This window comes from Schistocerca serialis, chromosome 3 (assembly GCF_023864345.2).
Source record: "Schistocerca serialis cubense isolate TAMUIC-IGC-003099 chromosome 3, iqSchSeri2.2, whole genome shotgun sequence".
NCBI lineage: Eukaryota > Metazoa > Arthropoda > Insecta > Orthoptera > Acrididae > Schistocerca > Schistocerca serialis.
Genome location: NC_064640.1, coordinates 290,211,849 through 290,237,633, shown reverse-complemented (window position 1 = coordinate 290,237,633; position 25,785 = coordinate 290,211,849). Strand labels below are relative to the sequence as shown.

Sequence of the window (25,785 nt, the reverse complement as noted above, 5' to 3'; positions counted from 1 at the left end):
ACTATTCCTCTTCGACAATGATGTTTTACTATGTTTTGCGTATACTGCTACAGTGGATACTGTCGCTCGTGAAATGTTAAACACTTCAGCAGATTTCGTTAAAGATGCTCCAGCGAATCCAGCTGCCCCATTTTTGAAGTCTGAGAGATCACACATTTAACCGATATTTTGTGTGAACCGTCGCAGAACAAAGCATATAATACACTGAAAGATAACCTCCAAGATGCGGTACGGCAACTGTGCACTGCAGCCACGTCGTAGTATTTATACGTACACAGTGGTGTCATCTTGCGTCAAGATGTACTAAATTCCATGGTGATCATATTTTTTTTCCACTCCCTGTATATTTGCCAACGGCCTTGCCGCAGTGGTAACACGGGCTCCCGTCAGATCACGGAAGTTAAGCGCTGTCGGGCTGGGCTACCACTTGGATGGGTGACCATACGGTCTGCCGAGCGCTGTTGACAAGCGGGTTGCACTCAGCCCTTGTGAGGCGTACTGAGGAGCTACTTGATTGAGAAGGAGCGGCTCCGGTCTCTGAAACTGACATACGGCTGGGAGAGCGGTGTGTTGACCACATGCCCCTCCATATCCGCATCCAGTGATGCCTATGGGCTGAGGGTGACACGGCGCCCGGTCGGTGCCGTTGGACCTTCATGGCCTGTTCGGGAGGAGTTTAGTTTAGTTTTAGTATATTTACTTCCCCTGTTGGGGAAGTAAAATTCGTCGCTGCCTTGAAAAAGTTCTAAGCTCTGTTGGCCACGATCTTCAGGCTGCAGGCTGCCGTTCTGGGCTGCAGTTGTGTTGAGGCACCTGCGGCGAAAACAGTGGCACCCCTAGTGCGTCTATCGTCACTCGGGAAACCTGATGTCGCAGCGCCTTCCGATACGCCTCACCTGCCCGGTTCACACTTACCGGAGGATGGATGGCGAATAGTGGCAGGTCGTGAACCTCTGGGCCGAAGTCGAAAATTAGTCCAGTTTACATGGTTGTTCCCTTACGCCTTAAAAAATAGATTAGAGGTCTTGACCATTGCTGATAGTATGTCTGAGCCAGCGCGGGACGCCTCATATATTGGAACTGGGTCCTATCTCTTTGAAAGGACGGTAAAAGCACAGAACGTGGACGTCCTGGTCACTGCGGGCTCCATTGTTAGTCGGGTGATAAAAGCCGCTCAGAGAAAAAAGCAGGCTGGTCGGAAAAGAGGTCAGGGTGTACTCGGCACGCTTACCAAACGCTTTCTTTCGAGATGTAGCTGTCGGCAAAGCCGCCAACACGAGCACACTTGGTACTGTATAGCCATCAAATTACCCTCGATGGCGATAAGATAGTCCATCTGTACATGATAATACAAGCCCAAAAATGAGTGAGTCACCGCCCTGCTGGACACGTGGGACTGCATGCCTGAGGCATGCATTGGTAGCTGGTCATTTCCACAATCGCTTTCATTAGGCGACAGACAGATCTTATTATTCTTGCATTCTTCTTGGGATATCCACATGCCATAAGGTGCAGGTTGCGGTCATCAACTGGTATTGTTGAATGTTCGGAGACGTCGCTGTTGTGTGCACTAAACCAAAGGCAGCTTTCGGGCTGCCAACTCTTGCTATCTTAAAGTGGCAATGTGCACACGTTCTGAGTTTGAAATGACTTTCCAGCCATGTTGACAATCTCAACAATGCACACAAGTTGATTGCTACGTCCACGACTGGAGGCACAATGAACTCCACTGCGCTGCAGTAAGAATGTATTCACATCTATGTAGATACTCCGCACGCCACCGCATGGTGCATGGTACCTTGCACCCGTACTAGGGAGAAGCTGACATCTGTATTCTTACTTACGAGCCCGAATTCCTTTTATCTTCGTGATCCTTAAGCGAAATGTACGAAAAGGGTCGTTCTTCAATCATCTTCAAATGCCGGTTCTCTGATTTTTCTCAATAGTTTTGCGAAAAGAAAGTCGTCTTTCCTCCAGGCAGTCTCACTTGATTTCACGAATTATCCCGTAATGCTCGCGTGTTGATCAAACGTAGGTTTCCTTTTACCTCCATTACGGAGGTTGTTGTACTTAACGATCTGCGTTGTCCAAAAGAGCATTGAGAAACAGATTTGCGATTAAGAAAAACGCAAGCTACGCAAGTCATCAGGATGATGTAAATCTTTAAGCGGTCTCTTACAATCTCATTCAACATGTTTCATTATTCCGTAAAAAGTTAGTTATTTTACACACAAAATTAGCTGTTCAAAAATTGTTGCCCGTAGTGAAATGATATTAAAAAATCTATGTTGAATTTAAACTTACGTTGTTACTATTTATGAGCTCGTTCAGTTTGGTGGCGAGGTTGCTGAACTTTTTTACAATTGTCCCCTTTTCTATACTAGATTATATAAAGTTCAAAATACAGATTCATCTTTTTATTCCCAGTGTGACTTTTATTGAACGCTGCTGCTTTCTTTTCGAAATTCCGCGTGAGATAGTAATGTACTATACGGGCGTTTTTAGGGCTTGTGTTTGATTAAAAATTTGTCTAAAGCAGCTGTGAAGATGAGCACTACACACAATCTTCATTGCACGATTTTGTTCAATAAATGGCTCTCGTTTGACTGTACGGTTTCCTTAATGAATAGAGGTACGCAAAATAAACTAACATTTTGGAAATTCATTATCTTAATTGGGAATCACATGTCGAACAAAAGTTGCCGAACTTGAGTGAAAAGCACGAAGATGAGGCTGTTGCGTCCCCGTCGACGACGAGGTCATTAGAGAAGAAGCTCAAGCTCGGATAGGTCAACAATGGGGCAGGAAACAGGACGTGCCTTTTTCAAAGAAACCATCTCGACATTCGCCTTAAGCGATTATGGAAAACCATAAAAAAAACACAAATCTTGGTGGGCAGAACAGCACTTTACCAGTTGTGTGTCTCACCTCGCTTGCTCAACCATTTAAGATGGTGCCTGATTCCCGATTAAAGTTGCCATAAATAAGCAGATGGAGATATTTTTAACGTGTTTCTGGATATCGATGAAATGTTTCGCAGTATTCGCGTGTGCCCCTAAAACTCTTCAATGTCACTAGCGTTTTATTTTGCTGGTAATCGGATCTCATGCGTAGGATGCTGCTATGTTGCTGGTATACAGCCTGTTGCTCCTGGCCCACGTCGTAAAACTCTCGGTGTCGACTAACTGAGGATGTTTACAAAGGCAGTTTATTATTTTGAACTGCAGATAGTGAGGTTTATACCCTTCAGCACTCCGCAGTCTAGGTGTCTACGTCAGACGAAATTAAAATTCGTAATAAAAATGTATTTTAAACTCTGAAGCCAGTGGAAAGCTGATAAATAAATTTCCGTGTTTTTATTAAGGTGGGGGACAGGCCACTTAACGAATGAGGTTTGTAAATCCTTGCCATGACCACTTTAAAACAAAACGTTCAGCATCAGATGGCTGCATAGAGTATTGTTTTTTCTAAATGATTTGCTGATTCTCAGTGATAAATTGTAAGAAAGTCCTCAACACGTCAACGTGCCCGTTACAGAAATGAAATGGTATTTACATACTTACATATAATTTATTTGTACATGTCTGCTTCTAGAAACCAACAGACCGTAACCTTTTACTATTCATAATAAGTATTATCCTATAGTTTTATTAGTAACTAATGATAAATAACATTTCACCGCTGATTCCCTAATTACTACGATAACATACTTCCTAAATAAATTTACCTACATGTCAGCCTCTTACTAATTAAGATCTCGGTCCTTTCTCAGCTGCACTGTACTTCAAAACTGGTAACAACAGGTTTGCGGCCTTCGCTATTATGATAATTTTTTAAAATATATTTCGTTATTTCTGAATTTCCTTGAAAGTTTCCACTGAGCTATACAGAATGTTTCAAAAATATTCGTGAGATTTTACAAGACCGTATCGTTCACATGCGTGGACGTACAACGTTGCATATTTTTTACATTTACGTTTAACATCAAAGTCTTCATTTACCTTTCATAAATGTTCAATTTGCCATCCATCGCATGCAGATAAAGATCAAGACGATAGTCAGATTCGTCCTCTATTTTTTGCAGCATTGTCTGGAGTTACTGCCGTTACAATGTGACATAGCATTTTACCCAAAGTTGTTGGAAGGGAAGGCACATAGACCTTCACTAACGCGCATTCTTCAGGGTACAGTGTACTTCATGTGAAGTCTTTGCGTCACACGGGGTCGTCTTGCCATTCTCGCATGATGCCGCATTTTCACTTTTTTTACGTCTTCTCTTCGTAATCAGTATTGCGTTCCCTTCATTCCGATTCCCAGGTCTAAGTGGCACCTTTCTAATGTTATGAAAAGAGCATCAACATAAGTGGCCCCTATATGTACACAACAATAAGCGCGATATCTAGGTTAAGGACGCTTATCGTCAGTATGGACCGAGACTTGTTGACTGGAGCCAGCTGGGAAGCACGTTCGTCGCGTCGACGCGCTAAACGGCTTCTCGCAGAAATGACTCAGTTACTTGCGCAAATAGGCCCGTATTTCGCAATGTCACTTGCAGGGCGTAAGTCTTCGGAGTAATACTAGCAGCAGCAGCAGCAGCAGCAGCATTAGAGCCGTCGGACACGGCGTATGAAGACGTCCTTCGCTCTACTCTGAGCCCCATCTGTAGGCTACATAATTATTTGCCATGGAGAACAGAGGAAGCGTTCTTGATCGCTGCCACTATATTTGGTTAGCTCCGAAATCGCCGGGTATTTGGCGGTTACCAACATTGTGGCACTTGCTTCACTTTCCGAAAGCGCATAAATTCTCATTATACCATAAAAAGTATTTAGCGTAGTGGTATCTTGCAAGGAGACCTTACGGACAGCGATCTCCTGTATACTTAAGGATTTGACGGTCAATGCCCGGACATAGCTTCCTAAAGCAGTACTGTGACCTAGTTAAAAAAATTCGAAAAATTCTGCTTTGAAGATCTTAAAATCTCCGAGCTTTTAAACAGAACCTCCTGCTACTGCGTGGGTAGTTTTCGTGTCTCCTAATCGCAACGTTGCTGGTTCCAACTTCGCTATGTTGCTGGTTCCAACTTCGCTATTCTCGCGTTTATTTGTACACTACTGGCCATTAAAATTGCTACACCAAGAAGAAATGCAGATGATAAACGGGTATTCATTGGACAAATATATGATACTAAAACTGAAATGTGATTACATTTTCACGCAATTTGGGTGCACAGATCCTGAGAAATCAGTACCCAGAACAACCACCTCTGGCCGTTATAACGGCCTTGATACTCCTGGGTATTGAGTCAAACAGAGCTTGGATGGCGTGTACAGGTACAGCTGCCCATGCAGCTTCAACAGAGTAGTGACTGGCGTATTGTCACGAACCAGTTGCTCGGCCACCATTGACGAGACGTTTTCAGTTGGTGAGAGATCTGGAGAATGTGCTGGCCAGGGCAGCAGTCGAACATTTTCTGTATCCAGAAAGGCCCGTACAGGACCTGCAACATGCGGTCGTGCATTACCCTGCTGAGATGTAGGGTTTCGCAGGGATCAAATGAAGGGTAGAGCCACAGGTCGTAACACATCCGAAATGTAACGTCCACTGTTCAAAGTGCCGTCAATGCGAACAAGAGGTGACCGAGACGTGTAACCAGTGGCACCCCATACCATCACGCCGGGTGATGCGCCAGTATGGCGATGACGAATACACGCTTCCAATGTGCGTTCACCGCGATGTCGCCAAACACGGATGCGACCCTCATGATGCAGTAAAGAGAACCTAGATTCATCCGAAAAAATGTGGATGGGTTGGGCATTCATCAACACCTTTAATGTCCCCACAGCCAGAAAACCAACGGATTCAGATCCGATGAAAGGGTAGGCCATACTACAGGACCTACTCGACCACTCCATTGCATATGAAACGTTGCGGTGAGGTGCTGTAGCACGATGCGTGGAAAACAGGTCGTGTGCCATCGTGCGTAAACCGTCGTCTTTCTGCCAGGGCACCATTCTGCAATAGTGCTGGTAATTCACCGTACAGTGAACTGCAACAGTATGACGACCTACACGACCGAATACTACACACATTACTCGTCACAAATTTAACGGCCCATATGTCAAGAGGTATCGGTTTCCTGCCGTAATTATAGGAACCTTTATTTTAGATTTCACCAATACCACGTCCTCTACGAATAAGTGACACAGTTTTTTAAGCACCATGTATATGATTTTTCGCTTAGCTATAAATTTCGCATTTTTGTATCAGATGTTGTTTTGAAGTGAATATTTGCATTTTCACGCGATTGTAAAATTACGTGTCAACAATCATAAATATTCACGAAGTATGCATAAATGATGATGCAAAATTGTTCTAGAGCATTTTATTTTCGGTCCTGGCTTATATAGTCTTCTATTGCAAATATCTTTGTCAAGATTCGTTCGACCACAGGAAATGGCTACGTACAGCAGCTCTGAGTAGAAAGTGCTTTGTCTCCTATCTTGGAGTGCATCCAGTGAAATTTTTTAAGTGCTTTATCTGAAAACTACCTTGAGCAGTTAAACAGAGAATCGACTCGTGGCGATAACATATTAGACCTTCTGGTGACAAACAGTTCCGAACTATTTGAAAAAGTTAACGCAGAACAGGGAATCAGCGATCATAAAGCGGTTACGGCATCGATGATTTCAGCCGTAAATAGGAATATTAAAAAGGGTAGGAAGATTTTTCTGTTTAGAAAAAGTGACAAAAAGCAGATATCAGAGTACCTGTTGGCTCAACACAAAAGTTTTGTCTCAAGTACAGATAGTGTTGAGGATCAGTGGACAAAGTTCAAAACCGTCGTACATAATGCGTTAGATGAATATGTGCCAAGCAAGATCGTAAGAGATGGAAAAGAGCCACCGTGGTACAACAACCGAGTTAGAAAACTGCTGCGGAAGCAAAGGGAACTTCACAGCAAACATAAACATAGCCAAAGCCTTGCAGACAAACAAAAATTACGCGAAGCGAAATGTAGTGTGAGGAGGGCTATGCGAGAGGCGTTCAATGAATTCGAAAGTAAAGTTCTATGTACTGACTTGGCAGAAAATCCTAAGAAATTTTGGTCTTATGTCAAAGCGGTAGGTGGATCAAAACAAAATGTCCAGACACTCTGTGACCAAAATGGTACTGAAACAGAGGATGACAGACTAAAGGCCGAAATACTAAATGTCTTTTTCCAAAGTTGTTTCACAGAGGAAGATTGCACTGTAGTTCCTTCTCTAGATTGTCGCACAGATGACAAAATGGTAGATATCGAAATAGACGACAGAGGGATAGAGAAACAATTAAAATCCCTCAAAAGAGGAAAGGCCTCTGGACCTGATGGGATACCAGTTCAATTTTACACAGAGTACGCGAAGGAACTTGCCCCCCTTCTTGCAGCGGTGTACCGTAGGTCTCTAGAAGAGCGTAGCGTTCCAAAGGATTGGGAAAGGGCACAGGTCATCCCCGTTTTCAAGAACGGACGTCGAGCAGATGTGCAGAACTATAGACCTATATCTCTAACGTAGATCAGTTGTAGAATTTTGGAACACGTATTGTGTTCGAGTATAATGACTTTTCTGGAGACTAGAAATCTACTCCGTAGGAATCAGCATGGGTTTCGAAAAAGACGGTCATGTGAAACCCAGCTCGCGCTATTCGTCCACGAGACTCAGAGGGCCATAGATACGGGTTCACAGGTAGATGCCGTGTTTCTTGACTTCCGCAAGGCGTTCGATACAGTTCCCCACAGTCGTTTAATGAACAAAGTAAGAGCATATGGACTATCAGACCAATTGTGTGATTGGATTGAGGAGTTCCTAGATAACAGGACGCAGCATGTCATTCTCAATGGAGAGAAGTCTTCCGAAGTAAGAGTGATTTCAGGTGTGCCGCAGGGGAGTGTCATAGGACCGTTGCTATTCACAATATACATATGACCTTGTGGATGACATCGGAAGTTCACTGAGGCTTTTTGCGGATGATGCTGTGGTGTATCGAGAGGTTGTAACAATGGAAGATTGTACTGAAATGCAGGAGGATCTGCAGCGAATTGACGCATGGTGCAGGGAATGGCAATTGAATCTCAATGTAGACAAGTGTAATGTGCTGCGAATACACAGAAAGATAGATCCTTTATCATTTAGCTACAAAATAGCAGGTCAGCAACTGGAAGCAGTTAATACCATAAATTATCTGGGAGTACGCATTAGGAGTGATTTAGATTAGATTAGATTAGATTAGATTAATACTAGTTCCATGGATCATGAATACGATATTTCGTAATGATGTGGAACGAGTCGAATTTTCCAATGCATGACATAATTAGGTTAATTTAACAACATACTTAAGTTAATATAACAACTTTATTTTTTTGTGTTTTTTGTTTTTCTTTTTTCTTTTTATTTTTTTATTTTATTTTTTATTTTTTTAATATTTTTGTTTTTTTCTTAATTTATATCTAAAAATTCCTCTATGGAGTAGAAGGAGTTGTCATTCAGAAATTCTTTTAATTTCTTCTTAAATACTTGTTGGTTATCTGTCAGACTTTTGATACTATTTGGTAAGTGACCAAAGACTTTAGTGCCAGTATAATTCACCCCTTTCTGTGCCAAAGTTAGATTTAATCTTGAATAGTGAAGATCGTCCTTTCTCCTAGTATTGTAGTTATGCACACTGCTATTACTTTTGAATTGGGTTTGGTTGTTAATAACAAATTTCATAAGAGAGTATATATACTGAGAAGCTACTGTGAATATCCCTAGATCCTTAAATAAATGTCTGCAGGAAGATCTTGGGTGGACTCCAGCTATTATTCTGATTACACGCTTTTGTGCAATAAATACTTTATTCCTCAGTGATGAATTACCCCAAAATATTATGCCATATGAAAGCAATGAGTGAAAATAGGCGTAGTAAGCTAATTTACTAAGATGTTTTAAAATGGAATGATCATATAATGTTGATCGTCGGTAAAGCAGATGCCAGACTGAGATTCATTGGAAGAATCCTAAGGAAATGCAATCCGAAAACAAAGGAAGTAGGTTACAGTACGCTTGTTCGCCCACTGCTTGAATACTGCTCAGCAGTGTGGGATCCGTACCAGATAGGGTTGATAGAAGATATAGAGAAGATCCAACGGAGAGCAGCGCGCTTCGTTACAGGATCATTTAGTAATCGCGAAAGCGTTACGGAGATGATAGATAAACTCCAGTGGAAGACTCTGCAGGAGAGATGCTCAGTAGCTCGGTACGGGCTTTTGTCAAAGTTTCGAGAACATACCTTCACCGAAGAGTCAAGCAGTATATTGCTCCCTCCTACGTATATCTCGCGAAGAGACCATGAGGATAAAATCAGGGAGATTAGAGCCCACATAGAGGCATACCGACAATCCTTCTTTCTACGAACAATACGAGAATGGAATAGAAGGGAGAACCGATAGAGGTACTCAAGGTACCCTCCGCCACACACCGTCAGGTGGCTTGCGGAGTATGGATGTAGATGTAGAGAGATGTGTGGGACAGGCTTTGGTATCACGACTGCATTGCCTTGCGGGCAGCACGCCAAGGAGGATGCAAGAGTGTTAAAGTGCTAGGAGTGGAACAGAGCAGCACGGTATTGATTGTTATCCAGCTGCAGACTGATTGCAAAGATGTGCACTCTAGAACTGATTGCCTGTACTGAGAGCTGAAACAAAACTTTACCAAACTAAAGTGATTTTTAGTTTCGTCAATCTTATTCAAAAAACTTTAAGTTGATAAAAAATGAGATTGATAAAAAATGAGATTGATAAAAAGTGCAAAATGGCTTAGCAGGAATGGCTACATGACAAATGGAAGTGTATAGAAGTCTGTATATTTAGGGGTAAGATAGATAACGCTTACAGGAAAATGAGAGGTCTTTTGAGAAAGAACAAGCAGCTTTATCAATATGAAGAGCTCAGATGGAAAACCGATACTAATCAACGAAGGGAAAGCTGAATGATGGCAGGAGCGTATAGAGGGGTTATACAAGGGAAATCAAATCGAAGGCAGAACTGTAAAAAGGCAAGAGGAAGTAGATGAAGATGAGATAGGAGATATGTTACTGAGAGAAGAATATGACAGAACACCGAAGACCTAAGTCGGAACAAGGCCCTTGGAGGAGTACGCGATATTCCCTCAGAACTACTGATATCTTTGGGAGAGCCAGCCATGAAAAAACTAATTCCACCTGTGTGAAAGATGTAAGACAGTGGACATACTCTTAGATTTCGAGAGCAGTCTAATAATTCCAGTTCCAAAGAAAGCAGGTGCTGTCTGGTGTGAATATTACCGAACTATCTGTTTAATATATCATGGTTGCAAAATACTGAAAATAATTATTTACAGGAGAATGGAAAAACTGGTTGAAACCGACCTCGGGGGAAGATAATTTTCGTTTCCGGGGAAATGCTGGAACACGCGAGGCAATACTGACCCTACGACATATCTTAGAAGATAGGTTACGGAAAAGCAGAGCTATGTATATAGCATTTGTTGATGTGGAGAAAGCTTTTGACAGTGTTGACTGGAATAAACTCTTTGAAATCCTGAAGGTAGCAGGGGTAAAATACAGGGAGCGAGAGGCTATACGTAACATGTAGAGAAACCAGACTGTGGTTATAATAAGGAAAGGAGTGGTTGGGAAGAAAATGGGAGAGGGTTGTAGCCTATCTCCGATGTAATTCAGTCTGCATAAGTCAGCAATGAGTACAGGAAGCCAAAGAAACATTTGAAGAAGGAATAAGTTCAGTCCTCCATTATTCCATCTCCACCTTCCCCCCCTGTCTGTCAATTTCTTTCTATCCCTGTCTCTGTCCATTTCTTCCTTCCCCCGTCTCTGCCCAGCTGCTCTTTAATTTCTTCCTTCCCCTTTCTCTGTCCAGCTCCTCCCCTTCCGTCTATCTCTTCCTTCCCATCTCCTCCTCCCACTTTCTTTCTCCACATTATGACCCCTACCCAATAGGAGGTTACTGGTTTGTGTGTGTACATATGCGTGCGCACGTATGTACACATACAGGTATAGGCATGTAAATTTATTTTAATATTCAGTATTTATTCAGGGATTGTATAGCATTTACGTTGACATACGTTCACATTCGAGGTGTTTCCAAGTCTTCGTCAAGAGTACAAGAAAACATGACACGAGGATGAAATAATTTCTCTAAAGGGTGATTAACTATTAAAATAAATTTACAAGTCTTGGAAAAAGTTACAGAAATGAGTGATAAACTATACAACTCGTTGTTATCCTTTAAACAAAAGTTGCCATGACCAAAAGGATGTAAAAATATCGCGCTTCTTGGTCACAGGACGTAACAGCGGCGCTGCTCTGTACCCAGTTTTCGTCTGACATAGCAGTTATGTTTTCTGATGCTGGAGGTGGAATGGACAAGAACACAACCAGTTTGTTTGCATTTCCTCTAATAAAACACACTTGCAAGTGTATATAGGGAAACTCGGGGCGGAACGGGATACTTAATGTTTAACAATTTCTATAAAATAAGGGAACACAAGGAAACACTTCTTAAAGTGATGAAAAAAAACTCCTTGTAGTGTAACCTAATGTACCTCGTTTTAAAATCACTTAAAACAATACTTTTGCATTTTTACAATTTTTCAAAGAAAGTCTTGCATATTTCCCTTTCCGCCCCACCCACGGGGTAGAATGGGATAAGTGTATTTTTTGTTAAATTATTGCATAAACGTTGAATTTGAATCACTAATATCGTTTTAAACTATGACAAAATGTTGTATAACAGGCAATTCAGACTAAGGAATGTGTAATTTAAACAATTAAAAAGTCAGTCTTCGAAATAAGAAAATATTTTAATGTCATTCTGAAAAATGTACAATGCTTAATAACCACCAAACCACTAACTACTAGCCCTTTCGACTATAGTCACAAATCAGTATTTCCTCTTCATCTTCACTGTTTATGCCAGCACATGAATTGTGTGCCCACTCTGGCATGCGACCCAGCCCTCATTAGAAACGGAGTAGAAGTCGCCACAGTAGAGACCCTCAGCATCCTCTCTCTCTGACTCTCTCTTCTCCATCGTCTTCTTCCTTTTATTTTTCTTAAGGTCTTTGATGTCCTCTATTTTGGTTTTTTTGGGTGTACAGTTTGATGTTTTTGCCTTAAGTTGCACTGCACCTGACGTCTCTGTCCTGACATTGTTTATATTTGTGCACCCTCCTCCTTTCTGTCGGCCTACTTTACGTGTGACAGCATTCTGCAGTTCCTTCTTATAAGGAGAATCTGTTAATACGACGGTTTTCCCTTTTCGTCTTGTAGTCCGACGAGTATTTTGACAGATTAGTGGGATTGGAATGACAGCCTCGGGCGATATCTGGAAAGCTGAGTTGTTCGGCCATCATAGCTGGTTGGAAGAGTCTGGCATCCATGAACATCCAGGCTGGGTTTGCTTTCTACTTGCATCAAAATATGACGGGGCAGAACGGGACACTATCCCATTCTGCCCCGTCCCGTTCCGCCCCATGAGCACTTTCGAGGTTAACAACTTTTACGGAGTGTAATAACTGACGTATTTAAACGCATTAAATAACTAAAGTATAACAAATGTCATGCACTTTAAGGGAATGTGTCATTTTAGGGTATACAATTAACAATTGACAGCTTACCTGGCGTTGAAATTCACCAAACGTTAGAACAACGCAAGCGGTAACCTGACGGACAACAATTCACTTAGATCTCGCACTTCAAACTAAATCAGAATGGCTGCCCTCATTTCCCTTCCATTCGTAGAAATAGTTACATGCCCATACAACAGGTTGCAACACTGTCCAGTCTAGAAAAGAGCAATTTCCCATTGTGCCCCGCTATCCCGTTCTGCCCCGAGTTCCCCAACTACATCACTTAGTTTTCATCTTACATTGTCCACAGTCTCACAAAACACAGCTTCGTTAAATGCCATCAGAACCCGACGGTCGGTCATTTTGCCTTGTCAATGTTGCTTTACAACAGTAACCTCGTGTACTCAACTTGCGTACTAAGTCACGTCTAGTCTTACACTCTCACACTCTCCAGTGAGAGAGAACGAGTCGATGAGTATGAAACGGCCGTTCTCAGACTCGTCATATTCGGGGAACTACAGCGGGAACGAAGGGAGTTCATTTAGCACTGATGTAACAGCGACGCCTGGATTTGTAAAGAATGCAACCCGCAAAATCAGTCACGAACTCGCTCTGTTTCTGTTCTCTACATAGGACCAGACAACATATAGCGGCAGAGCCGCTCCTGAAGCTAACATCTCGTGTCGGTCTCTTACCATCGCATGAGGGCCACACAGTCCGATGTTTGGATTACCCTATTTAGCTAGAGGAAATTAAAATCGTGGGTGTACCGTACGCTGAAATGCAAAAGACGAACAAAATACAACAGATGCATATCGTTTCTACACCATTCACTACTGTAGTGAAGAAACTACATGGCCCAGCCAATTACAATGACTACCAATTCTGTTCGACCTCAACGTGCAGTAGTCACTCTCAGATGGCAGGTGGCAGCGGGCAGCACTAGCAGTGGAGGATACATAAAGCGTGCCCGGGGACGAGGGAAACAGTGCAGTCATTGGCGTATTGCAGGAGCGGAGCGATTTGCGATTTATCCAACGTCCAAAACGACATGATCATTGGCTTTCGGGCCAAGGATGGAAGCACTTCCGAAACGGCAAAGTTCTTAAACTGTCCGCGTGCCGCTGTAATTAATTACACGGTGCATGACGGAATGATGCTCTCAAAAAAGATCACCGAGGCAACTCTCGTCCACCACTAGCCACAGATGACAGGGGTGAACGACGACTGTGGAGGTGTGTGCAGGAGAATAGACGTGCAACTGTTGAGCAGCTGGCCGCCCGGATGAACCAAGCTGGATGCTAACAGTGTGTCCTAAACGATCGTTCAGCGAACACATGTTGGGTATGGGCCACTGCAACAGGCGCTTGCTCCATGCACCCGTGCTGTTGTTCCTCGACGAACGTAATATGGTCTGGGGAATGTCTTCGAGTGATTCCGTCAATCTGGAAGGCACAATGGTTCAACACAAGCATACATCTATTCTTGGGGACCATATTCACGCCTTCGTGCAGTTTTTTCTTCCAGCACGATGGCATCCACCAGCAGGATAATGCAATGCGTCACAAAGCTCGCAGTGTACGTGCGTGGTTCGAAGAACACAGCATGAGTTTACCTTACTCCCCTGATAAGAAACTCGCCATGGATCCTCAACCGAGAAACGTTGGCCACAGCAGTGGAGTCGACGCGCCTCCACATCCCTGTCGGTACCTTCCAGAACCTCACTGACACTCTTCCTGCACGTCTTGTAGCGGCCCGCGCTCCAAAAGGTGATTGTTCAGGCTTTTGAGATGTGCTCATATTAATGTGATTCGACGGTATAGTACGAAGAGTCACTATGTTTACCGAAACAGAGGCGAGCAGGATAAGTATTAACAAAATGTTCCTGCAAATACACTGTAAGAAGGCTCCACCTACAAAACAGGCCATTTAAACTGTAGACCAGGATTTACGGTGAATGGGACCCAAAGAGATTAAGTTCTGTGCAGCCTCTAAAGTATTGTTACGCGATGCTGCTTAGGGTACGTTTACACGGTCCGTAAAAATTATATAATGCCGACAATGTTGTGCGTCAACGTCGCGGTCACTCGAATTGCAGCCACATGTACGGCAATGTTGCTGCCCAGTGCTCCCAAAAAATGTTTGCGAGCCAGAAGTGTTGACACGAACCACACAATGGCCGCGATATGGACGAAAGCAAGGTAGTGGAAGTGAGTGCGGCTCTCCTGCATTGGCATTCCACAAGTAAAAAAAGTAGAAAGCAAAATAAAAATTAGGCTTCGTGGACGTGTTCCTTCTTAAGTAAACGAAATGCTTCCGAAACTTTACAGCGTGAATTGATACTGGATACATAGCTGTTCCTGAATGCAGAACACGATTTGTTAGAACCAAATTGGCAACTGTCCTTGAGCTAGTGCTGATTCTTACGTAAATCTGACGTACCTCTTTACAGTGCACGTCAAATCTATATGGCTCTGAAAACTATGGGACTTAACATCTGAGGTTATCAGTCCCCTAGAAGTTAGAACTACTTAAACCTAACTAACCTAAGGACAGCCGGCCTGAGTGGTCGAGTGGTTCTAGGCACTTCAGTCTGGAACCGCGCGACCGCTACGGTCGCAGGTTCGAATCCTGCCTCGGGCATGGATGTGTGTGATGTCTTTAGGTTGGTTAGGTTTAAGTAGTTCTAAGTTCTAGGGGACTGATGACCTTAGAAGTGAAGTCCCATAGTGCTCAGAGCCATTTTTTTTTTACCCTAAGGACATCACACACACCCATACCCGAGGCAGGATTCGAAAATGCGACTGTAGCGGTCATGCGGTTCCAGTCTAAAGCGCCTAGAACCGCACGGCCAAATCCATATGCCTCCTTACTTTGGTGTAAGGACTCAAGGAATTCACTAAAGTAGTTTGAAATAACAATAAAATGTTAATGTTTAATAAAACATCAGTACCGTGAGAGAACTAGTAATTCTGTAAATGCAGTACATCTAGCGACCAAAATTGCTGGACGTGAAAAGTAATGTATACAGACACCGTAATAAAAAAGTTGGTAAATTGCATTAGACACACTTTTCGAAGCTTCAAAAGCCTTAGACATTATAAGAATCTTTGTGGAATAAAATTATGGTTCAGTATAGCATATCTTCTACTACGACGGCAACAGCGATACTGCCCTTTTCAGTTTCATATATACAAAGGACGTTCAATAAGTTGTACAACACTTTTTTCTCGGCTAATTTCAGTTAAAAAAGTGCGGAATTTGTGGTGGGACATCATGGAATATTCCCGTTTCAGCCCTTATAGTTTCATGAAGTCCCGATTGGGTGCCAGCGTTATACGGAGCCTCCAAAATGGCGTCTGTGACGGAGGTGCATTCAAGCAGAGAGCCGTCACAGAGTTTCTTCTGGCGGAAAACCATAGCATCGCATATGTTCATAGTCGCTTGCAGAATGTCTGTGGAGACCTGGCAGTGAACAAAAGCGCCGTGAGTCGTTGGGCGAGGCCTCTGTCATCATCGCAACAACATGGCGCAAACCTGTCTGATCTCCCGCGTGGCGGCCGGCTGCACACAGCTATGGAAGTGCGGACATTCTGCTTCGAGGTGATCAACGGATAAAAACGAACACTTCGCTGCTCAACTGAACTTCTCTGTTGGAGAGGAGCTCACGAAACTTCATTAGACTGTTCTTCCTCATCCCTTCTACAACTCGGATCTCGCACCTTCCTACTCCAATCTCTTTGGCCCAATGAAGGATGCACTCTGCAGGAAGCAGTACGTAGATGGTGAGTAGGTTATTGATACACAGGAAGACACTGGCTCCGACGTCGACCAATACTATGCTCGCATACAGGCCCTCCCAGTAAAGCCGTCCCATTTAACGGAGATCATGTTGAAAAATAGTGTTATTGTAGTCAGAAGAGTGGGGAATAATGTGTACTGCAGTCCTGAATAAAACAAACCTGGTTTCAGAAAAAAAAGTGTGTTATTTGTTGAACGCTCCGCGCGCGCGCGTGTGCGTGTGCGTGTGCGTGCGCGCGCGCGCGTGTGTGCGCGCAAAGTTTCGGACGATTCAGATTTCGTAGTAGTACTGTAATCATAAGCCAAAAAGCCATAAATACAGCTTCCGTGTTTTCTGTAAAACCGACGGCGAGGAATTTTAAAACATACTATGTAAGGAAAAGCCTTGCCGGAATGTTAACACCGGTTCCCGTCAGATCACCGAAGTCAAGCGCCGTCGGGCTGGGCTAGCACTCAGCCCTTGTGAGCCAAACTGAGGAGCTACTTGATTGAGATGTAGCGGCTCCGGTCTCGGAAACTGAGATACGGCCGAGAGAGCGGTGTGCTGATCACATGCCCCTCCATATCCGCATCCAGTGACGCCTGTGGTCTGAGGAGGACACGGCGGCCGGTCGGTAGCGTTGGGCCTTCATGGCCTGTTCGGGAGGAGTCATTTTAGATGTTTTATGTAAGGAGAGAGAATATACAGGGTGAAAAAAAATTCGCGCACTCGGACTTCGCAGCGCGATTCCTCACATACTAGCAATACAAAAATGTCTGTCACAAAATTTCGTCCTGTGCATATTTCGAGCAGTAAATGGACGTTAATGATTGGCAGTCTGGCAATACTGTAATCACGTGTACGGTAACTACCTCTTTCAGGAAACAGTAGTAGTGTTATAAAGTTAGTGCAGTGGATAGCAATTTGGGTTAGCATGCAGGAGCTTTGTTTTTATTTGCTAAAAGCAATTTGCTTGGTACGGTATCTGGCGTCTTAATCGTCATACACCGAATACAAACATTTCGTCTACAAAACATTTACAGTTACGTTCTACACACACAGTAACAGAAGTACAATGGTTTTCATTGGTCAGCTTTTAAGGAAACCTTTTGCATGTCTTGGACGCGAATTGTTTCGCACCACTGTATCTACTAGATTCGAAACTTGTTTTTTGTATATCCTGCCACAATGGTCCCATCGATTACTACCAGCAATTATTCTTGCCACGTTCAGGTACATTACATTCCGTTAGGGCCTTACGTCACTGATAGGGCTAGCAACGTGCTTTGCAAATAATTTCGGTGGAACCATTACGGAATGGCACACAGAAAACATGTTTGTAACGTAGTAGATGCAACAAACAATTCGCGTTCGCGACGTGCAAAAGGTTTCTTTAAAAGTTGGCCAATGAAAACGATTGTATTTCCATTCCTGTGTTCATAGTACGTTATTGCAAATGTTTTGTAGAAGACCCACTGTAATCGCTGTATGACGATTAAGACGCCAGATACGGTACCACGCAGACTACTTTTAGTAAATAAAAACAAATAATCCTCGACCCAGAATCGACCCCTCAGCCTCCTGCATGTGGCCCCAAAACGCAATCAACTGCACAACACTACTTTGTTTGTTGACAGAGATAGTTACCGTACACATGATTACAGTGTTGCCAGATTGTCAATCTTTAATGTCCATTTACTGCCCGAAATATGTACAGGACGAAATTTCATGAGAAACTTTTGTATTGCCAGTATGTGAGGAACCGCGCTGTGAAGTCCGATTGAGCGATTTCTTCTTTACCCTGTATATGGGAGAAACAATTTACAACCCATTCTCTTTCTTGTAGTCGGTTGTAACAGAAAACTTGTACGGTGTCATCTAAAAAAATGTTCAGCCTATATCCGCTCGCATGTTCATTAGAGTATCGAGTGCAAATTTGAAGTAAATCCGCCAAGTTCTTTCCGAGATTTTTGGTAACAACGTTAAACGACGACTTGTCTTTATATAGTGGTATAAATATGATTTTCTGCTTTGCTCTGCTGTGGTCATAGATGTACATATCATATTCATGGATAACGTAGTTGTCTTGTTTGCCTACTTCTATACTTCCGTAGCCAACAAACAAATCGACTGTCTCTGCGTAACACACCAGCTTTTGAACTGAAGCGACATGCTATGGTTTCATGCAACTCGGCGCTGCAGCGCTGTTTACGTGAGAAAGAGGAAGCAAGGCTGGAGACGAGAGAGAGAGGGAGAGGGTGAGGGGGGGGGGGGGGCGGAGGGAAGCATATACAGACATGGACAGAGACAGATGCGTCTCGGCCAAAGGAAATATTCTCCATCCTTGGTGGGCAACACCGGCAGCGCCTCAACAATATGTCAGCAACTGCCTGCAGCAGCCTGTTCCATCAGCGATATTGGCCAGTCATACCGCCGTGTAGGCAGTAAAACATGGCCTATGTAAACGCACCTTTACAGGCGTGAGTAAAGCAGTCAGTTGGCACATAGATTAATCATGGGGATTTGGAGCAACAGCAAGGGCCGTGACACAGAGAAGAGCTCAAATTTGACTCTGTTGTTTAAGTATGTTGTATACCAAAAAATTTGATATACTTAAGCAATTGAAATATTTTGCACTGATATCTGAGGGAAGAGGAAGTGTTGGACATTAGGTTTTACTGATTAACAAAAACACTCATTTTAACGTATTTTTTAAAAATTATTTGTAGAAAGGTACATTATAGTTTACACCCGCTCGAGAGAAATGTCAGGGGAATGAGACGCGGCTTTGGAAAATAACGGCGTGGCACCTAGCCTGTAGGTGGTACAGGCTAGCGGTTCATCTGACGATCGCGTAAATCACGTAGGTAATTTACGCCTTGTAAACGACGAACTTAACGCTCTATATTACAGTCTTTTACTAAGACCCTCAGTACGTACGTGGCCCCGCGGCACAAGGCTTTCGCCAGCGGGGGCCTAACTGCCGGATAGCCGAGCGCCTTAACGCTCCGCTTCCGGGGCCGCGGCAGCCGAGCCTGATCCGGTTCGAATCCGTTTCGTGGATTAACACCGAGGCTGATAATGATCCGGCCACCCTGAATGTGGTGTGTAGGCGGTTTCCCACATCCCACTAGGTGAATACCGGGCTGGCACCGACGTTCGTCTTTAAACACACGCTACGCAAACCATTAATAAACATTCCCACACTTGCACAAAGGAGTAATGTAGACGCAGGCAGATGAGCTACACAGATTTCGTTCTAGTGCGGTGAATAAGAGCTTCATGATATCAGAGGTTTAATCACGTCAAACCCTTAATTAATTACTGTGTTTCGAGGAAAATTTTCGTTGGTTGGGGAGTAATAACAGCCAACTACCTCCTACCAGGGATGTCTCGTAGCGTCCCCCACCACAGGAACAAAACTATCACCTGGTCACTATCAACTCAGAGGAAATTAGTAACTAGAAAATCACGGAAGTTAGCTCAAAACAAAAGTATTAGCGTACCTAGGTGATATGATCTACTTCTTCTCTCGTTCTCGCCTTGGAGACACACAGAAAATCGTTGTAAATATTTTAGCTAAATTAATTCGCTAAACAATATATCACACTTCAGTTAAGTATCCCTGTACTTTGGCCTCAGAATTATAGAACTTGGCCACGTCATTGTCTCCGTCGTTTCCTTAAACCACTGAAGGCAAATTTCGGGATGACTCCCTTGAAAAGGACACAACCGATATCCTTGCCCATCCTCCCCCAATCCGAATTTGTGCCGCGTCTAATGACACAATGTACACAGGACTATCCTTCATTTGTAACTTTCAGCACGTCTAAATATGTCAGTGGGTTGGTAAGTTCGAAATGGTTACAGTACACTCTGTGTAACTACTCTGACAGGTACGTTCTTCTCCTCTTCCGTGCCTGTCTGTGAAAACAACATAGCGCTGCTTGTTGCGTACGACGCAACCTACTTAACGAGGCGCTGTTCGCAGAGGAAACCAGTCTATTCGAGGCGGATATTTCGACATAGTAATAAACCAGAGACAGTAAACCACAAGCGTTAGCCGTGTAGCAACTTCCGCTTCCGCGCTTCTCCTTCATCAAGCCCCAGGCGTATCAATGGATACCCCTTCCGGATTAAGAGGACAGACGGTTTGTTTGCGCCGTGGTATCCAGTGTAGCACATCCCCCAGAAGACTAGAAAAGACGGATTCACGAGGAAAACTACCGTGACTACGGAGAGTACTAGCAGACAAGCCAGAAGCTGTAGGTGAGGAGACTAAAGGCCAATTCACACTGGCCGTCACGTCACGTAAAAACATTCTGCATTTCAAATGGCGGCATCCATATTGGCCATCCCGTCCCTTCACGGCACCGTCAAGGTATCTCGGGAAGAAACTTTGACCGTTGTTGTCCATCGGTTGTTGATCACGGACACCCCCTCCCCTGCCCCCCAAGCTCATTTTCTCCCGATACACGGTCTAATACACTCTTTTTACCAGGCTCTAGCTAAGAATGTTCGATTAACATACTCGTAGATTACGAATGTGTGATAAGTTAAATGAAATGCTTGGAGCTTGTACTTCGCTTGTTGGTTTCGACGACTTTCCTCCACCAGTTCAATGTTCATTGGGGTGATATTACCTGTTTCACTGCAGAAATGCCAGGAGTCAATGTGAAAAGCCGATGATGTTAAATAGTTTATCAACACACAGTTTGCATTTCGTGTTAATGTTTATATTGTTCCAGAACATTCGTACCATGCACAGCTGACTTTACATCATGTTCTTGGAGTAACTGAAAACAACTGCCATTATCGAGCTCTTAAGCTCACTGCTTATGTAGTTTCTTAACAGTGAAAGTCCTTTGAGAGTATTGTTCAACAAAGACACATTAATTGAGTTAAAATTGAATTTGATTGTTTGATAAGAAATTACAGTTACAATTTTTGAAATAATAAATGACTGATTATAACAAATATGATTTCTAAAATTACTTTTGAAATTTAGTATCGAAATTCTGCTTGAGAAATACTTGATACGAAATAATTAATATGACGTTAATTACAACAAGAATTTTGATGCTAACATATTTTGGAGTACTTTACATAATGCTGAAATTGATTTTGAGGTCCAAATTTTACATAATAATCTCGTTTTGACCAAATGATCAAAATAATATTTTATTTATGACAGAAAGTCATAGAACTCTTAATTACAGTATTAAGTACAATCAATCTGATCTGAGTTTTTATGGAAACATAATCTCTTGAGAGTGAACGTGGCTTTCAGTGCATCAGTTAGCTAGAAAACTACCCAAAACATTAACTTTGACGTTTTATGAAATAATCGAATTTCGACAATTTACCATTTGATGACTGACCTTATTTTTAACACTAACATTTCTACGTGATTATTGTCTGATAGTTACACAAATAAAATAATTAGTTTTTCTGTAAATTTTCAAAATTGATGATTACAATAAGATACTTTTCCAATAATCAAAGATTCATGTTGATTGTATTTAAATGAGCTGTGGTTTACTAAATGGCTGTGTTACATTTTAGCCGGCCGTGGTGGCCGAGCGGTTCTAGGCGCTACAGTCTGGAATCGCGCGACCGCTACGGTCGCAGGTTCGAATCCTGCCTCGGGTATGGATGTGTGTGATGTCCTTAGGTTAGTTAGGTTTAAGTAGTTCTAAGTTCTAGGGGACTGATGATCTCAGATGTTAAGTTCCATAGTGCTCAGAGCCAATTGAACCAAGCCATTTGTTACATTTTATGTACTTCGTTTACAATGCTACCTGATACAGTATAGAGCACAAAAAGTTGTATTTTAACATTTGCTATACTGTGAAATCTGTGTTGCATAATACGTAAAAGCCTGGTATCGAGGACTTCATGTAATGGTCCCCACAGTATGTCCCAACGCAACGGCCATGAGCAGTTTCGTTTCATCGTGGTTGATATCAGTTATTTGTTGTTCCTTATTTGTTATAAATTGTTTCGTTTCGTTATTTCTTTTGTTAAAATTTATAATAAATGGCGAAAGTTTAACTGAGGCAGTGAGGTAGCAGTCTGAAATTGTACGATATGAGCATGCTACACTAATTGCCGTCTGCTGCATTTAAAAAGTGGATTTTTGTACATCCCGGTACCATATTAATATTTTACAATGAAATGGACTGTAATATGGCTGCAATCTGAAGTGAAAAAAGAACTGTGGGTAGAATCAGATTGATTAGTGGGTGGAATGTATTTTAATGTTGTGAGACATTTGTAGTATTCATAAAGAACGGGACTGAAACCTTCAGACTTTGCAAGTTGTTTGCTTAAATGTGTGTTTGTGGCAGGCTTATTTATTGTTAAGCAGCTCTCTGGATTGTGTGTGAAACAGTTTTGCAAGCATCAGTGGTCAATATTTGTGTGGTCTCACTAGCTAAACTCAGTAAAAACAAGGCACTTAAACTATTAAAAGCCAAATACAAGATGTAAAGAAAACACACAAATCTTGAAGGGAAAGTTATTACGGGAAGTATGACCATTGTACAAAAATTTGTACTGAACTAGCAAATAACCTTAACCTAAACAGACCAATTTTTCACGGGATGTGTTGGCAGCTCGTAACACTGTGTTCCTTTTAATAATTCTGGGTGCCATTCGACGCAACAGATGAAAAAATCTGATGCTTCGACTTTGTAAAATATAAAATGCAGATTCCTCTTCCTGGAGCTCCTTGTATAGTGTGTGAAATTCCACTTCTGTACTAAAAAATGACATTTTTCGCACCCACACTTTTTTCGTGGTTTGCACTTCTCATTTCCTTCTCTAATATACAAGTAATCCAAGAAAGCTACGAACCATTTTAGTCCAATAAATGCACATTTTATTACAAATGTGCACTCCAGCAGCTACGTATGTAAACTGCCACGTTGTGTTTGTGCACTTCACTCATAAAACCAGTTGAAAATCGTCTTGCGAAGATCGCCATGCCCGCGAAATAAACAGTTGAGGGCAGCCATGCGAGTTGAGCTACCGTGACGTGAATTGACTTGACGTTCCGTGAGGTGATGGACCGTGTGAGTACACATTGGCGTGTGGGTGCAGTGACTGCCAGTGTGAATTGGCCTTAATGCGGAATCCCAAGCCAGGGCACTCCTATAGAGGCCCTGTTTCTCACTGTGACTCCCGGAAGTAGTAAGCATCCGACACGCGGGCATTAAGTACACATCATGTTGTTCCTTCAGATCGGCTATAGAATGTGATCGTGTAATTCACTCATGCTTAACTGTTTGCTGTATATTTTGTATGTTTCTACTCATGTTTTAGTCGTAATAGCAAGACAGTACAATTGAAATTACAGACCGAGGTCTCGCTACCTCTCTTTGTCGCGCTACACTTTACGGTGTGTGGCAGAGGGTGTTTCTGGAACCAACATTTTTTCCCTCCTTCCTTGTTCCAGTCACGAATGGCGCATGAGAAGAATGCTTGTCGGTTAAGATTCATACGAGCTCTAATACCTTTGTTTTTGTCATTCCGCAAAATGTGTGTGGGAGGAAGCAGTATGTTGCTAGACTCTTCTCCGGACTTAGACTCCCGGAATTTCAACAGTAAACCTGTCCGTAATGCACAACGCCTCTCTTGTAGTGTCTTCCACTGAAACTAAACGACCCCTTGACGAAACGCTCCGCTCTTCGTTGGATCTTCTCTATCTCTTCTATTAGTCCAATCTGATAAGTGTTTCAAACTGTTGAGCAGTACTCGAGAATCGGTCGAACAAGTTTTTTGTTTGCCCCCTCCTTCATAGATGCATTACATTTTGTTAAGATTCTTCACGTGAATCTCCACTTGGAATCTACTTTTCCTGCAGTTAGTTTTATGTGGTCATTCTCCTTCCTGCTATCGTCTTCTGGTGTAGCAATTTTCCTATGGGCAACATCATTATCCGCGAATGTCCTCCAACGTTATCCATTAAATCATAAATGTATATTGTAAACAGTAACGGCTCTATAAGAATCCCTAGGGGTACTCCTGAAATTACCTTACACCTATCGGAAATTGCCTTACAAATGACGGTTATATTCACTAAAAAACAGTGCGGGCCGTATCGAATGCCTTTCGTAAGTTAAGGACCATGGCACAAACCTAGGCGAGTTTTTCGACAATGCTTTGGCTCTGGTGGACGAAGAGAGCGTGGTACATACTGCCAGTATATCTGGAATAATTGGTGTTTCGCTGTCACTTTTTTTACAGCCGGCATTGTAACTTTATTACTGAAGCTGAAATGGCAAAACTGAATTACCGCCCGTTGTAATTGTTTTAACTCGCCTTCTCGCTCCTGCACTTTGCTGCTTGATATTCAGCATAGGTAAAATATCGTTTTTAAAATTTCCCTAGGTAAAAATAACGCTATTGTTATTACTTAAAATGGCGGCACATTGTTATTCTAGTGTCAATATTAATTTCATTTCACCAGATTGGAGCATTGTCTACAGATTTCAGATGTCGATTGAAATATTGCCTACAGAAGTGTTACTTTGCTGTTGAATTTCTGAAAGAAAGTAATAATAATTAATGTTGACTTGGAGGTACATGTTTGCTGTGTGACGTAATATCCTTATAGTGGGGAGGCTGTTGCTTTTTGTTACGCAGGGTGTGGCACGGCGGTGGTGGCTGCCCCTCAAGAAACACCCACCAAATTTCTGTGTGTGTACAATGAAGCAGAACTACATACAGGTACATCTCAGCAAACTAACCTCGCTTGAAACTCACATTGCTTGGATTTTGCTTAAAGCTTGACAGTTTGCACAGGTCGTTTCTGTCAACCTGCCGTACAATGGTATTCCACGAGACAGGGCAGCCTATTAGTTTTCAAGCTTAAATTCCGTAGATTAAAATTACTAGCAGGCTGTTTTAGTTGTACAGTCTCTTTGCATATTCCTAGCGTAAGGGCTCACTGTAATCCACCTACACATCTACACATTCATAGCTCTCAGTACAGTGGCACTCCAAGCGTAACATGCAGGGAAGTGAAATAGCGTTAAAAACTGTGAGGAGAAACCAGTTCAATGTAGGATAGGTATTCGTTCATAAACAAGACACTTTGTTTGTGCTGCAATGACGACATTTGTTATCCCGAACCCTTTCAATTTGGAAAGCGTTGTGATGGGTGTTCGGAAACAACATACAGTTTCGTTTTTAATTATGGTCGTAGATTTCATACAGAAGACGCCCAAATCTTTTCCATAAACGAAAAGATAGTTACGGTTAGTTTTACATTTTCTGGCTCTTCCTGTATTCTCAGTCTGTGTCTGTTTCTAGGTTGAAAGGCGCACTTGCACCTTATTTACGAAACTTTTCGGG

The 25,785-nt window shown here is 42.6% G+C and overlaps 1 protein-coding gene across 8 annotated transcripts in view; it reads left to right on the top strand.

Moving 5' to 3' along the window:
- Positions 1-25,785, top strand: part of LOC126470071 (F-box/LRR-repeat protein 2) — a 269,884-nt gene that overhangs the window by 162,612 nt on the left and 81,487 nt on the right. For 3 of the 8 annotated variants that reach the window (XM_050097580.1, XM_050097581.1, XM_050097582.1), the window contains one exon: positions 25,075-25,158. The exons of the other annotated variants lie outside the window; for them this stretch is intronic. In XM_050097580.1, coding sequence (XP_049953537.1) covers positions 25,075-25,158 — 84 coding nt within the window. The remainder of the gene's footprint in view (positions 1-25,074; positions 25,159-25,785) is intronic. 8 annotated transcript variants of the gene reach the window in all.